The 15,793-nt window shown below is 37.1% G+C and overlaps 1 protein-coding gene across 4 annotated transcripts in view; it reads right to left on the bottom strand.

Moving 5' to 3' along the window:
• LOC132142775 (type II inositol 3,4-bisphosphate 4-phosphatase-like) overlaps positions 1-15,793 on the bottom strand; it is a 124,885-nt gene that overhangs the window by 65,131 nt on the left and 43,961 nt on the right. For all 4 annotated transcript variants that reach the window (XM_059552885.1, XM_059552887.1, XM_059552888.1 and 1 more), the window contains 3 exons: positions 8,941-9,049; positions 5,645-5,714; positions 2,363-2,510 (listed from right to left, as the gene is read on the bottom strand). In XM_059552885.1, the coding sequence (XP_059408868.1) occupies positions 2,363-2,510; positions 5,645-5,714; positions 8,941-9,049 (327 nt within the window). The remainder of the gene's footprint in view (positions 1-2,362; positions 2,511-5,644; positions 5,715-8,940; positions 9,050-15,793) is intronic.

Genomic DNA, 15,793 nt, shown 5'->3' with positions numbered 1-15,793 from the left:
TTTCGGGGAGGATATATTAATTAAATCTGCTAATGCGGTAGGAAGGTGAATGTTGATAGTTCTGTTGTTGATTTTGGATAATACAGCTGATTTGAGTTGCAGATAATTCAAGAATTGATTGCTCCCGATACCGTACTCTTGGACTAAGTAAGAAAATGAAACAAAGTTGTTAGACTGAAAAATGTGCTTTAAATGTGAGATGCCCTTTTGTGCCCATTTATGGAAATTGAGTGTTTTTTTGTTGCTTGTGAAATCAGGGTTATTCCAGAGTGGGGTGAGTTCAGATGGGGCCTGATTGGAGTTTGTGATGTGATGATATTTCCACCAGGCTGTCAGAGCAGAGGCTATTGTCAATGATGTGAAACATGGGTGGTGTTTAATGGACTGACTAAGAAATGGGATGTCTGATATGTTCAATTTTTCGCAGAGGGATTGTTCTATGTCTAGCCATGTAGCCATGTCTGACTGAGTGGGGTGAGTCCATTTATATATTTATTGAAGTTGGTTTGCTAGTGAGTAATGGTAAAAATGCGGTGCTTCTAATCCTCCTAAGGATTTGGGTTTTTGTAAAGTGCTTAATTTTATCCGGGGTGGTTTATTTTTCCAGTAGAATCGGAGTGTGTGTTCTGAACAAACATCTATGCGTTGTGTCGGAGTGTATTGTTGACTGCTGTGCTTTAGAAAGTTTCTCGTGTTGCACCCTTGTTCTCTTGTTCGCTCCAGTCTCTTTTAGATTTCCCCTTTAAATGCTCAGGTTACAACTCTCCCACAATGAGATGGAGACAACAGAGAAAGCAACGGTAAAATGAAAGAAAAGCAGGAGAGAGAGAGAGGTGGTTGAGTTTCCGAGCGAGAGGACAGGCACTCTCCTTTGAAGTGTTAAACATCCTTGAATAATTTAGTGCAGGCTAAGTATAGCTCTAAAACAGCCATTTCCATCTCAGGAATAAAGCCTCACTCCACAATCGCGCTCTTACTGCCTTTTGTGTCGAATTCGTTCTTCCAAACAATTCCAGCTTCGCTCAACCTACACTTGAACCCGTTCTCTAGGAGCGGGAATCGCCAGGGATCTTACGTAACAATAAAGTCACGATACCTCAGCCGCCATGCTGTTTGCAGAAGGACATTCGTATAATATTCACAGCAGGTTTTATAAATATAATTGGCTTTCATACAGGCCGTTTCTAGATCTGAGTCTAGATCTGGACCCCGGATTGGTTTCATTACAACCACAAATTCAGGGAATAATTTAAAACTCAATCAAAATCCTGTCATAATTTTTTTTTTTCTAGTTCTGAAACAAAATGGGGAAACTTTGTAGCATGAAAGAAGATTGGTAACACTTGATTTTAAGGACCAATTATCAATATTAATTGGCATATGTATTACAGGCATATCAGCTGATTATTAGTACTTATAAAGCACATATTAATGCCTAGACTTAACCACTACTTAACTAACCAAGCATAAGCATATATATGTATACATCTGGGCGTCACAGAGATCACTCGCTCTGTATGCATGCATTGCATATAGTCATTCGGATTGATAACCATTAGTATTATTACACAATAAATACTAAATATTAAATGGCTATTATTATTATTTCTTTGCCGGGAAGAAAATATTTCAAACATGTGCGCGGTGAGAGCATCTACGGTAATTCACGTTGGCCAAAACGCATTGTGAAATAAAATATCGCCGGCAATCACAGACATTTGCATTCGGATGGGATTTGTTTTCTCAGAGGATCACTGAGTTTGCTGAAAAACAGTTAGGTCATTTGCTCTGGAATTATAACAGAGGTTGTGTGAGAAAAACACAGACGTGGCAGATTCGGACGGGATTAAAATCAGCAAGTACGTCTGTGAAACACAGATTTTACAAATGACCCCCTGTAAAAATAGTCCCGTCTGAATAGGGCTTTAGAATGATTTCTGAATCTGGATCGTGTGACACTGAAGACAGGACTAATGATGCTGAAAAGTCAGCTTTGAATCCCACAAGAATAAATTACATTTTACAATATTTTACATAGACATATATGCAGCCTTGGTGAGTAGAAGAGACAAAAAAAATATTTAAGTTCAATATATAACAGAAATATGTGACAACTACCAAAATAAACAAGTTGCAACATGTGGCAAATGCTAAAAAATTATTTACTGTATTGACTGTCTGTCATCTTTCCAGTGATGGAAAACTCTTCACATCAGATTCAACATCCAGAGCAGAACTTTATACAGTAGGCACATTAACTCTGATATTACACTCAAGTCTCATCACTGTGGGAATAAAACTTTTGTGCCGCTTTAACAATCTTGTCTGCTTAACTGTTTCCTCGGGTCTGAACGTCTCTTACCTGCAGGTGTCCTCCTGAATGTAGAGGGCGATGAGCTGCTTCGGGATGCTGAAGGACAGCGTACACTCCGCCATCTGTTCCCGAACCAACATCCATTTACTGTCCACCGTCTGAAACCTGTAGACCTTACACACCGCGTTCTTAAACACTGATGGGGAGAGAGAGAGAAACACAGAGAGAGAGAGACATTAAGCAAGAGATTCAGCAACTTCTCTATGTCTTTACATTTGATCATTTAGGCTTTGATTAACAACACGTAATTTCAGCCTGTTCCTTCCACAAAGCTATTGTATAACTTCAGAAGGCATGATAATATAGCACACGAGTTATACGAATCATTTAATGGTGTTTTTTGTTGTCTGACAGATGTTTATACTATATCCTACACTATTAAAACTGCTTTAAGAGCTGCTAACCAAGTCCTATGAAGAGAGACGGAGGGGAAAGCGTTTCTGGATAGCCGTGAATGAGAGCGCAGAATGTGTTTAATGCTGTAATCAGAAGTGAGGCTGTGGCAGGAGAACTTATTTCCTAATGAAATCTTGCTTCTCATCTGAGTGGAAATCTGCAAGCCTCACCCGAGCGTTTACTTTTCCTCATGAGAGAGTTGCATAAATAGTGAACGTTTTCACCATTTTTGGTTTTTGTGGTTGCAGCCTTAAATACATAGAAAAAGAGATCTATCATAACTCCATAAGAGCTTAAACAAAAGGCTTTGAAACATAATGTGGGTATATGTAAAATGGAGAAGTCTGACTAACATAAATATAAAGGCTGAAACCCGCAATAAAATGTAACTATCTAACATAAAATTAACCCTTCATGAAAAGTTCACCCTTCATCTTTTTTATATTTTATTCTTATATTTTTATTGTTTACTTTTATTTCATTCTTACATAGCTATATTTATGTATATTTCCATCTGTGTTGTTTTCTTTAATAATTGCACTGTCCATGGAGCGGACCTGACTCACATTTCACTGCTGGTTATGTATGCTATATATAATTTGGTATGTGACAAATAAAACTCTTGAAATCTTGAAAGTAGCTAGATTTTGTTTTGTTGGCCCTGTATGTAACAAACAATGTCACAGGGTAAACATGTAGCAACAGGGTTGCATGCAAAATGTTTGGCACTTCTATACATTTTTGTTATTAAAAAAGGTTATTTGAAATTTTCTAAAGATATATTGCGTAATTGTTATTCTTTTGAATAATGCAACTTAAGATACTATATATATATATATATCTTACATTAATATAGTTAATTTGATTGCATTATTATATATAACATCATAAATGCAATATATCTTTTAAATAATATATTTTTAAAACAAATTTAAGATGAGATTAAGATGTAAGATAAATATGAAGGTACTAATATATATATATTATTATCAGACTAGATTAAAATACTTTTCCTTTCTTCAAAAAATAAATAAATAAAATAAAATAGCTCATTCATGACCACCAAAACATTGCATGTGTCCTTAATGGAAGCAGGAAGTACAGACAGGTGGTTGGCTGAGGATGTGGAGTGAAGACAGAGACAGATGGATGCGTGAGCTCCAGAGGAGGAGAAGCGGACACAAACTCCCTCATCCAGGGCAGAGTTCTTCACAGAAGAGGATTAACCTCTGACTCCGCCCTCCCTTCTGCCCTCTAATCCAGCGGCCAATCAGATCGCAGCGTCTCTGCCTGCTCAAGCTCTTAGAGAAATGACTGTGCGTTGAGTTCGAGTTGAAGCACAGGGGTTGGGGTGAAGAGGACAAATTTCATTAGTCACTCTTACCGAAGCAGCAGAGACTAACACATTTTGACGGCGTGATTAAAACAACAGCCATCGAGAATGCCACAATGACATTCCATACGGTTACAAATGCGTCAACAAAAAACACAGTGAAACATTAGATTCGAAGATAGCACCCAACACCCTGGACTTCTGGAGAGATTCGTCTGCCGTTCCCGACTTCCCCTCCATCCTTCAAATCACAGCAGCTCATAAATAAAGAAATGACCTTCTACAATGTTTGTTTCTCAGGGAACTTTTCTCATCCTGAGACTTCGAGTCTATTCACTCACTAATAATGTGCCAAAACTATCCGACACATCCCAACTCTCTTTTCCACCTAAATTGAAATGACACAAAACTATCGCATTCCCCCAATACTGTTTATTGCTACGTTACCTGAGGTAATTAAGATAATGAGCTGCACTTCACACCGCTGCTGGGTGTTATTTACCCGCAGCAATCACACCGTTCACTGGGACAGCAATCAAACGCTGCCAAATCCACTTCATAATCTCAACAATACGGATGGGAATCATACTGAATTCTATTCTGCTTCTGCTTCTGCTTCTACTTAATGAATCCATTACTGATTATTTCATTGCTCATCCACATAATTGGACCGACAATACACCAAACAAACATGCTAAATTAAAACAACACTATTTTTGATTACATATTCAGTCTTAAGGACCATTTATTCCAACAAAACTTTGCTAGAATAGGAAACTGGGGCTGAAAAACAAAAGCTAATTTAAAAAAAGGTGCTTTAGAAAATGTTGTTCGTCCACCAGAGCAGGTCATAGTAATGTGATGTTTTATTCACTATTCGTTTCATAACGTCGTAAAATAACATGAATGTGGGTTTTTTTTTCTAGGAATAAACACAAAGAATGTAATTTGTAATTTGACGAATACAAAAGAGCAAAAGAACAGCATTTATTTAAAAGAGAAACCTTTTGTGACGCTATACATGTCATTAGTCTCATTTTTGGTCAACTTAATAAGGCCAATGTAGTTTCAAGAGTTTAAATGATGCTTCTTCTTGGGTGTCATAACCAACTGCAACTCTGTTAGAAAATGCTTCCTAGACAGTAATGAGCTTAAACAGCGAGCAAAAGGAGATGTTTGCTCAGGCCTTCTGCTTTCCAGAGAAAAAGTATCAAGCATCATCTCTAGAAGTAGAGTAGAGAGGCAGAGATCACAAACTGCTCAAATTCATCATGTGTTCATGCACATGTTGCCCTCACCCAATCACCATTGTCATTTGACAATTTGTTTCATTCTGTGAGTACTGTATATTTGGTCACATGATATTTATGCATCAGGTGATTGATTCAAAACAACCCAGCAGTGAAAATTCATCAACACAAGCAAAGATGGCATATTTCAAATCACACACTTCCACAAACTCGCTTTCTTTAAGTATAAGAAACTTTACTGCATATGAGCAAAAAACTCAAAATATAAAGTTTTGGTTTTTTTTTACTCACCAGCATTCATTATTGGTCCATTATCTTGGTCATTAATCCTTCCATGTGACGACTCGTACACCAGCGTGCACTGTGGGAAAAAACAAGATTGTGCATTTGAGACTGAAGCTCATTTGTCCCGATTATTAGACATTACAATAATGACTACTACTCTAAATACAGCCGATGACATCAGAGAGTTTAAAACATCGTCCCGTGACTCTCTCTCTCTATCTCACGAGCTGGACACAGTGACAAGCTGTCACCTGCACCGCTGCTCAGATAATAGAGAACTTCTCCAAGTATCCCTGAGCACCAGTGTAAGCAATCCAGGAGAGAAGAGACCCTCACGGCAGCTCAAGACAAACACGACCCTCAATCAACATCAGCCGCAGTGCTTACAGCCTAATCACTTCAAATGCAAAGCCTGCATCAGGGTTTAGTGCGATGACGGATGAGTCTTCACGTCTAGTTAGGTCTCATGACCTTGGATGGGTCTGTCAGAGTTTCCAGTCAGTTCTTGGCACACAGCTCAAGAAAAAATAAATAAATAGAGAAGAGTTGCAATCAGGCCATGTTCTTGTTCTGTGTCAGATTTTCCACAAACATACATCGGGCCTGACCCACATTCCCTCATGAAGAACAAAGACTCACTTCTGAAGCCCACATATAAAATAAAACCACAACGGCTCTGAGCCAATAAACAGACATACAAAAACACCCACTGTCTATCATCCACCCACCCATCCATCCATCTATCTAGCCATTACTCATCCATGTATCACCCATGGATCCATCCATCTATCTATCTATCTATCTATCACACATCCATCCATCTATCTAGCCATCATCCATCCATCCATCCATTACCAATTAATCCACCCGACCATCCATCCATCTATCTAGCCATCACCCATCCATCCATTACAATCCACCCAACCATCCATTCATCTATCTATGCATTACTCATCCATCCATCCATTACTAATGAATCCACCCAACCATCCATTCATCTATCTATACATTACTCATCCATCCATCCATTACTAATGAATCCACCCAACCATCCATTCATCTATCTATACATTACTCATCCATCCATCCATTACTAATGAATCCACCCAACCATCCATCCATCTATCTAGCCATCACCCATCCATCCATTCACCCATCCATCCATTACCAGTGAATGCACCCAACCATCCATCCATCTATCTATACATTACTCATCCATCCATCATTACTAATGAATCCACCCAACCATCCATCCATCTAGCCATCACCCATCCATCCATCCATCACCAATGAATCCACCCAACCATCCATCCATCTAGCCATCACCCATCCATCCATCACCAATGAATCCACCCAACCATCCATCCATCTAGCCATCACCTATCCATCCATCCATCCATCCATCCATTACCAATGAATCCACCCAACCATCCATCCATCTAGCCATCACCCATCCATCCATCCATCAACATGGAATCCACCCAACCATCCATCCATCTAGCCATCACCCATCCATCCATCCAGCCATTAACATGGAATCCACCCAACCATCCATCCATCTATCTATCCATTACCCATTCACCTTCCATCTACTGTATCATGCATCCAACCACCCATCCATCTATTTATCTATCACACATCTATTCATTCATCCACCCCCGCATCCATCTATCTAGCCATCACCCATCCATCCATACATCCATCTATCACCCATCCATCCATTACCAATGAATACACCCATCCATCCATCCATCCATCTATCTATCCATTACCCATCCACCTTCCATTGGATGTATTATGCATCCAACCATCCATCCATCCATCCATCTATATATGTTTAAAAGAATAGTGTTCTTCCACTGTAGTTCAAAAACAAAAAACAAAGGCTATTATGAAATATAATTATGAATAAAAATAAATGTAAAAAAATATATACAAGCCTATAAACAAACAAACAAATAAAAACTACCCCACATGAAAAATGGGTAATGATTTGATGAGTTTTTCAAGCTGAAAAGTTAAACCTATTATTATGATAGCTTGGCAAACTCAACAATCTGTTTCTAAGGTCTATATACTATTCACACTTTTAGACTTTAAGACAAGGTTTTGCCAATCCAACATACAAAGTTCATCTTAACAAACATTCCTTTTCTAGTTACAAACAATTTATTTCTACTTTCCTGCATTCAAATATAAATTCTGAATCTCGTTTGCTACCTCAATTCAAATTCAGGATTGTCATTTATAATGCATTCTCTATTTAAATCGCTTCAACTTTCTGTATTAAAATGGTGCTCATTCGAAATATCCTCCATTATCTCTCTCATGTTCTTCATACATCTTCATAATGCTTCATAATTCTCACACCCTTCTGGATTCTTCCATATATTCAGTCTGTGCCTCTATCATGCTGATTAATGAAGGTTAAAGGGCTCTGCTGATGGCTGTGTCACTGCAAGTTATTGAGTTTAGGGGACATGAAGGGTGTTATGCAGCCTGTCTGTAAGAATAATAATGCTCAATTTTCCCCCGACATACAGAGCGAAAGCAGCTGAGGACACAAATACAGCTCATTTCCACATGCCCATCACATGTGTCTACATATACTGGATAAAATATTCCATATTCCACAATATTCCATAAACATGCACATGTACACGTGCGCGCACACACACACACACACACACACAGTAAATGCTCTCTAAACAGATGCTTTACTCCTTCTGTCAAATGTGCAATTGAATTTCTGGGACACCACACACAATATTCACTCTACTTTCCCCTCACTGGCTGAAGACACGTCCTGAGAGGTGATTTTCTATTGCCAGCCCTTACAAATTGCATGCATATGCAAAAAAAAAAAAAAAAGAAAGTCACTCTTAATTTACAGTAGCTCAACAGCAGTCAAATGACTAGTTAGCTACAAAACAAGCTCCTAACACACTTCATTGAAGTATTGCATGTAACTAAATAATTTACTTCAGAAACAACTTAATTAAATCACTAATCATTTATTTAGATGAACTATGCGACTACAATAAAATAGAATGAAAAATACAGTGATTTTGCCTTGAAAGCAGCTTTATCAATAACAAAAACACAATATTACCTTAAAAAAAATGGCTATAGAAATAAATATTTCAACAACAACAACAACAACCAAATAGATCATTCATAAAATAAAAGGTAAATAAATAAGTGGGGCAAACATAAAGCCTATATACTCTTCCCAGGCTCCACTAGGCAGTCCAACTAGAAGTGTTATTGAGACAGTAGCTAGTTGTAGTTGTTTAGCTTACCTTCTGGTGCATGTCGGCGGTAATGTGGTCCACCTCACCATCTTCGATCTCACCCATCTTCATCCGGCTCACCACCACTGTCCCCACGGTAGCTGAATCATCTGCTGTCCTGAAACACATCAACACAATGACACATGAGTCTCCATGCATGTGTGGCTACGTCTTCAGGCTAATATGAACATGAAAGAGAGCATTTAAATTCACTCATCAACTTTCCTTACATTTTTTCATTTCCAATGTCGGGAAGAAACTAGTTACATGTAACGGTGTTGCGTAATTTAATTACAAAATAAATGCAATCTGTTACAGTTACTGAGAAAAATGTGTAATTAAAATACAGTTACTTATACATTATATACTTATAGTAAAAAGTTAGGATATGTTGAACAATATTAATTTGTTGTTTTGTCTGGTTTTGATGTGTGTGATGCCTCCTTTCATTTAAAGGCTGTTTAGAAAAATGTTGCTATTCTGACGCTTTTGATTGGTTCTCTTGTTTGAATTTGCATTTGATTTTGATTGGTTTTCTCTTGTCTGAAAGCTTTAGGCTACAACCTCTCTTAGGCCAGACCAGGCACCTTTTTTTAATTGCTTTCTATTGGCAGTGAGTGTTTTGCACTCTGTTTATATGCCTCGGGCACCTTGTGTTTTTTAGGAGCACTAAGAGCGCCTGAAATAAAAAAATTAGCAGGTTTGCTAATAGACAGTTTACTTAACAGCAAACCAAAGATTTTAGAGTATTCACACAATAATCCTTGATTAGACTAACAGGACAGCCGATTCGGTGGTTGCCTAGCAATATATATTTAAAGGGACAATAAGTAACTTTGTAGGTATTTTATTATCTAAAATCAATATTTTTATTCATAAATATGCCCTCAATGGTGTACAAATACCTATGCCAATGTTTAAACTAATCCTCGTAAATGAAGAATTTATTATCTTTACATGGGACGGGTAGGTCGACGGAGGCTTCCATGTAGTTCCGCCATCTTGCAAAACTATAATAGCAGAGAGGGACAAAAAGTACTAAGCCAACGCGTTTTCGGTCAGAGCCAGAAACGCAGGTGCAGAGCAGTGAGAGGCGCTTGAAACTGCACCGGCAAGTTTAAAAGTCTGGATTGCATTCTTATTATGGACCATACATATGCCGCGCCACAGGAGAAGAAAACATCGTCGCCAAAACGAAGTGCTATTAGAAGACATCCTGTCAAAGCTTTTTGGTACATATCGCCTACCGTAGATGCAACGCGCATTTGAAAAAGCGAGGCGCTGGAGAGCAAAATTAGTTTGAATGCAAAATACAATTTCACCACTAGATGGGAGTAATTCCTACTTACAGTCCCTTTAAAAAAAAAAAAAAAAAAAAAAAAAAAAAATCGCAATGCGCTGCTCTTTTCTAAATGATAAAAAGTGCAGTTTCAAACTTGAAAAATGCATTCTTCCTCATCAGGGCCTTAGAGTTGATTAACTGATTAACAATTAAAAAACAATAATTTAGAAAAGTAGACCTAGTCAAAAATGTTATCAAATGTAATCCATTACATGAATAAAGTAATTGAAAGAGTTACACTACTTATTACATTTTAAATAGGGTAACTTGTGATCTGTAACCTATTACATTTCCAAAGTTCCTAACACTGTTCATTTCATCCAATCATATTAATTGTATATTTGCATAATTTGTGCGTCGATAAATAAAGTGCTTCAGAATCTCCGATTCAAAAATCTCCTGTAATTTGACACTGCAGCCTCGCTAAGGTCACTAAAACCCCTATAAGATATCCTGTAGACATTAGCATTGATTGATCAGGATTACTCGGTTTCTCAGTAGTAACCGTCTGCAGGTTTGGCACGATCGGATCAGGCCCCAGCTGTGGCTGTTCACGTGCCAGCAGACTTGGAGCGAGTCTGATAACTGAGGTTATGATTGACCTCAAATTAACTTTGAAGCTCGATTGAGTCATGGAGGAGAGAAAAAGACATCCAGTCAGCCTTTAGAGGCACATTGGCAAATGTCCCATCCATGAACATGACCTAGACAAATCTAATTGGCCCTGGGTCTCTTTATGACAACAGTAAATCAGAGAGTGTTATTATGAGAGGAGCTAGTGCTTTATGCTAATAGATCTGAATGAGACGCCATTAGCAACCCATTTAACTTCTGTAATGTGACACTTTTCTGAGTGAAACAGCATATTTCATGATTGAAAGAAACACAGGGACTGTTTATCAAATACAAGTAGTCATTACATTGCAAAAATGGTGCTCGATGGTTGGAGAGGGTTAATAAAATGAGAGGCATTAATGATGTTAGTCGAAAATTAAAGTCATTTCAGAGGCAGTGCAAGTTATTAAGGTGTGGTACAATTTTTTAATCTATATTTTTTGCTTAAAGTCAGTGTCACTACATACGCTGTGCCATACAAGAATATTCAACACTTTTTTTTCAAAAACATTTTCAAAATCATATACAGACCCAAACTTCTGAATGGTGGTGGTGTATATAAATATAGGGAGGGGATTTTTCAGTGACTCTTTCTGCAAGTTATGCTGGTGGGTGGCAACATAAGTGAAACACTGATTCATCCAATTCATTCAAAAAATGTGAAAATATATGAGACTGTCTTCACAAGTGAGTCATTTTATCGATCATTCAAAAACAAATTTATGTTGCATGGAAGAGCATAAGATAAAAATTGTGCTATTGTAAATACATTAAAAAAAAAATTAGAAAAAGACACAAAAAGTCAAAATTATGACATAATGACAAGGACAACATTATGAGATTTCAGGACATAATTATGATATATAAAAAAAGTCAAAATTTTAAGATGCTAAGTCAATTATGAGGTAAAAAGTCAAATATTAAGAAAGTAAATTATGGGATAAAAAGTCAAATTTACGAGATACTACGTCAATTTTGAGGTAAAAATAAAAAAATATGACAGTCAAATATGGGCTAAAAATCTAAATTAAAACACATTTATGTGAAAAAAAAAAATCAGAATTATGACATAAGTCAATTATGGGATAAAAGTAAAAATTATGAGATACTACATCAATTATGAAATAAGAATTCAAATTATTACAAGTCATAATTATGAGTTAAAACATCAAAATCGGCATCATGACTTTTCACCTCTTGATTTCAACATTTCTCCAATCTTGATTTTTCATGTCATAATTTTGACTAATTCTGACACAATTTCCTATTATGTCATAATTCTGAATTATCAAAGAATGATTTTGTGTTTGAAAAACAGACAACATAATTGTCAGTCTCATGTCTAAAATGCAAGTTACTCAATATTATTTATATTTATTGAGCTCTTGTAACAAAATTAATAAACACAGTCATGATGCCTTGTTTCTTATTAACTTCTGGGAAATGGCTCCAGCCATTGTTGCACATTTTAATGTGAAATTTCAATTATAGTAACTGAGTCTTGGCATCTTTTGAGCAAACTATGTATGCACGTGTATCATGTACCAAAGTCCTGCAAAGTGTAAAAAAGGGTAAAGTGTAAGAGCAGCAGTGGTGAGAATCATAAATCTTCTCACATACAGCATCACAAGACTTGATGATTTATGATGCCTTTAACCTCGCAGCTGACTCTCAGACTATTTCCCACTGTGACTAACAGCAATTATTAGTCAATTAAGAGAGGCAAAATTAATATCTCTCTTTCAAAACGACATACATGTCTTCATTTTGAGGTAGAGGACATTTCAAGGATGCAGTGCTTTCCACACAGAGAAGACTTGACAGTCAAGATACTGTATTGGTGCCGCTCACTAAAGAACAGAGATAGGTTGAATTTGTACAAGATATTCAAGAGGGAGAGAAGTGAAAAGCTAAATGAAGATTCACATTGAAAAGAAGCCCTTCAGTGGAATGCATGAAACGAACCTTACTCTTCACCAGCCGACATGCTGGGTTCTGTGTCAACTAAATCATCTGTAACACCTGAAGAGAGCACTGCCATTCAGCTCAGTGTAGCAAATTAAAACTCCATGATCACGGGAAGAAAGAGGAGGGAACCGGCGGACAATCAAATCAAGACTTTAATGACATAAATAAAAACAAAACAGTGCGTCAGCCCCTCACGGACGACTGACGCGCACAAATCAAAACCAAAACACAAACTAAAATCCAGGCCTGGTCCTCTCACGTCCTTCACTGTCGTCGCTCCAGTTTTATATCCTTCCATCTCCTCCGTGGGACTCGAGACCGGTGGGCTCTGTTCCCACGTCTCTCGGCCCCGCCCCACTCGTCACACTCAGTTTCTCGGCTGAAGTAGAGTCCTGCACGGGTTCGGGTGACCCGCAAATTTGGCTGAAACGGATGAAAAATATCCAACTGTGTCGGATACGGGTGCGGTGCGGGTCGGGTCAGACACCGGGGAAACACGGGTCTAAACACAGGTTCAAAACAGTCACGTGCAAACGTAAAAATAGGCCTACGTTCCACTTTTTAAAAAATCACAACCGCGCGAATGGCTGCATGAGTTTTTTTTCGTTGTTTTTGTTTTCCGTTTATATATATATATATATATACAGAATCTGAATTAAAATGTGTTTGATTTAAGCCTATTTCAAAATTTGTGTCATGAAATTATATTGCGCATACAGCTCAACTAACGCGATCGTTATAAAGGTGTTTAAACAACAATACACTTTTACTTGCATGTATTTGACAATCGGAATATCAGATATTTCATTCCATAGCTAACACATTTGTGAATATGGGCCTAATCTAGGCTATCCAGGGTTGTTGTTTTTTTTTAAAATTGCATCTGAAAATGACTTTGTGCAGTTCATTCACATGTGCGCTCTGGCGCAGATCCGCCTCTCACGATGCTCAGCTGTGAACCGTTCGTCTTGAAGCACAACCTCAGACGGTGGTATGATTCGCTCTTTTCTGTTGTTCTGTTTTCTTTCAGGATCAAAAATACAACAAATGAAAGTGTTTATCTGTATTTCCGACTGATGAGAACTATGCATATACATTCATAAATCAGTCAATTTTGTATCTTATTATGAGATATTTTATTCTAATGTGATCAGTGACTCAAGCACTGATGGACCAAAGAGCACGTATTTCGACATTTGCAGTAAAAAGCGTGAAATATAAATTCTCAGAAAATGCATTTAATACCAATATATTGAAACGTCTGTTTATATACTGCATTAATAAAGTTGTCCAGACATTGGAAAAATATCAGTCCACATGCGTTTTATATTTAATATAAGGGAAATAGACATGCATGCATGCGTGAAACAAAAAATATTAAACTTTTAGGTAGCAAAATATTTTTTTGTAATTCTGTCAATTACGCTAAGGTTATTACATTGTCTGCTATATATTTGCTTCTTATTTATTAAATACGGGCAATCGATTGATAAAACATTGATCAAAATTAAGATAAAATGTATAAAAAACGAATATCTTTTAAAAAGAGTTTTCCATAAATAACTTCTGTATGACCTGGCATTAAAATTTGAAAAAAGTGTGTCTAATGTGATTGGCTTAACTGATTTGATTTCGGGTGCGGGTCGGGTGTCGGTTCTATTTTAAGCGGGTCGGGTCGGGTTGGGATTTTAATTAGTGCTGCTGTCGGAAAACGGGTCGGGTGCGGTTTTAAGCACTGCGGGTACGGGCGGGTGCGGATTTACCAAATCGGACCCGTGCAGCTCTCTGGGCTGAAGTGAAATCTGCCATCTTTGCTTAAGAGCACAGAGATTCACAGTTTATTATTCCTTGACAGTTTATTATTCCTTGACATGACTTCCTTGAAAAATAAAATAAATGTGAAATAATGAAATAACTAAATTTAAAAATAAATTATAAAACTAACTAAAAAATAAAATAAAACACAAAATTATATTTAAAAATACAATAGACAAACTATGAAGCTAACTTGAAAAATGTAAATTAAAATTAAATAAATATAATACAAAACTAAAAACTGCATTAATTATGCACAAAAAGTGCATAATTAAATTAAAAATAAAATACAAACAAATTGAAAAATAAAATAAAATACGAAATAAAATAAAATAAAATAAACATTTATGAGCAGCTAACTCATGGGTAAAAATAAAAATAAAAAGTTCAAAGGAAAATTTATCATAAAAAAGCCTTAAATATACATTTTCTGCACATTAAACAATTCTGACATTCATTTGCGCCCATTGCTGAAAACAAAGTTAAATAAATATGTGTTAAAAACTGTCATACATTATTGATTCTTAGCATTATTCCTCATCTCACTATGAATCAGAAACTGCTTTTTCACCTTCGCAAGTTAAATAAAAAAAATGTTGTGAACCGGTTCATATACATACACTGAAACGATCCAACTCAAAAGAAGGATTCATTCATGAATCAGACATCGCCAGCCGACTCTTTTCATGGGTGATCAGTCAAAATAGAGCAGCGGTGGAGCTGTAACACAGTCTCAGTCTTGTTCTGCCTTTATTTCTCCCAAGTTCTCCCATACATCTCACCCCGTATGTAAGAAATCCTCTGATTTGTGACCAACATAAAAAGCTGGACGGTGCTAAAAATAGCTTACTGGTTTTATGATAGTCTGTATGAGTAATGCTGGCACGACTCTGAGTGAGAGTTACTCTGAATGAGCCGTTTCTTCCCTGCGTTTTTCCCATGACTCAGCAGTAAATGCATTCGGATGGCTATCTCAATCAGTGTGTCGACACACTGAGCTTCTGAACAGAACGTGGCAGAAATCGACCGAGCAGATGCTTGTTTTGGAGCATTTCCAGTCTTTCTAAACAGACGCTATGCAACAGCTACTCATGAATATGAACGACCAGTCCCCTTGCTATT

The sequence above is a fragment of the Carassius carassius genome, chromosome 6, assembly GCF_963082965.1.
Source record: "Carassius carassius chromosome 6, fCarCar2.1, whole genome shotgun sequence".
Lineage (NCBI taxonomy): Eukaryota > Metazoa > Chordata > Actinopteri > Cypriniformes > Cyprinidae > Carassius > Carassius carassius.
Note: the sequence above shows the minus strand (reverse complement) of the source record. Positions and strands in the feature narration are given on the sequence as shown.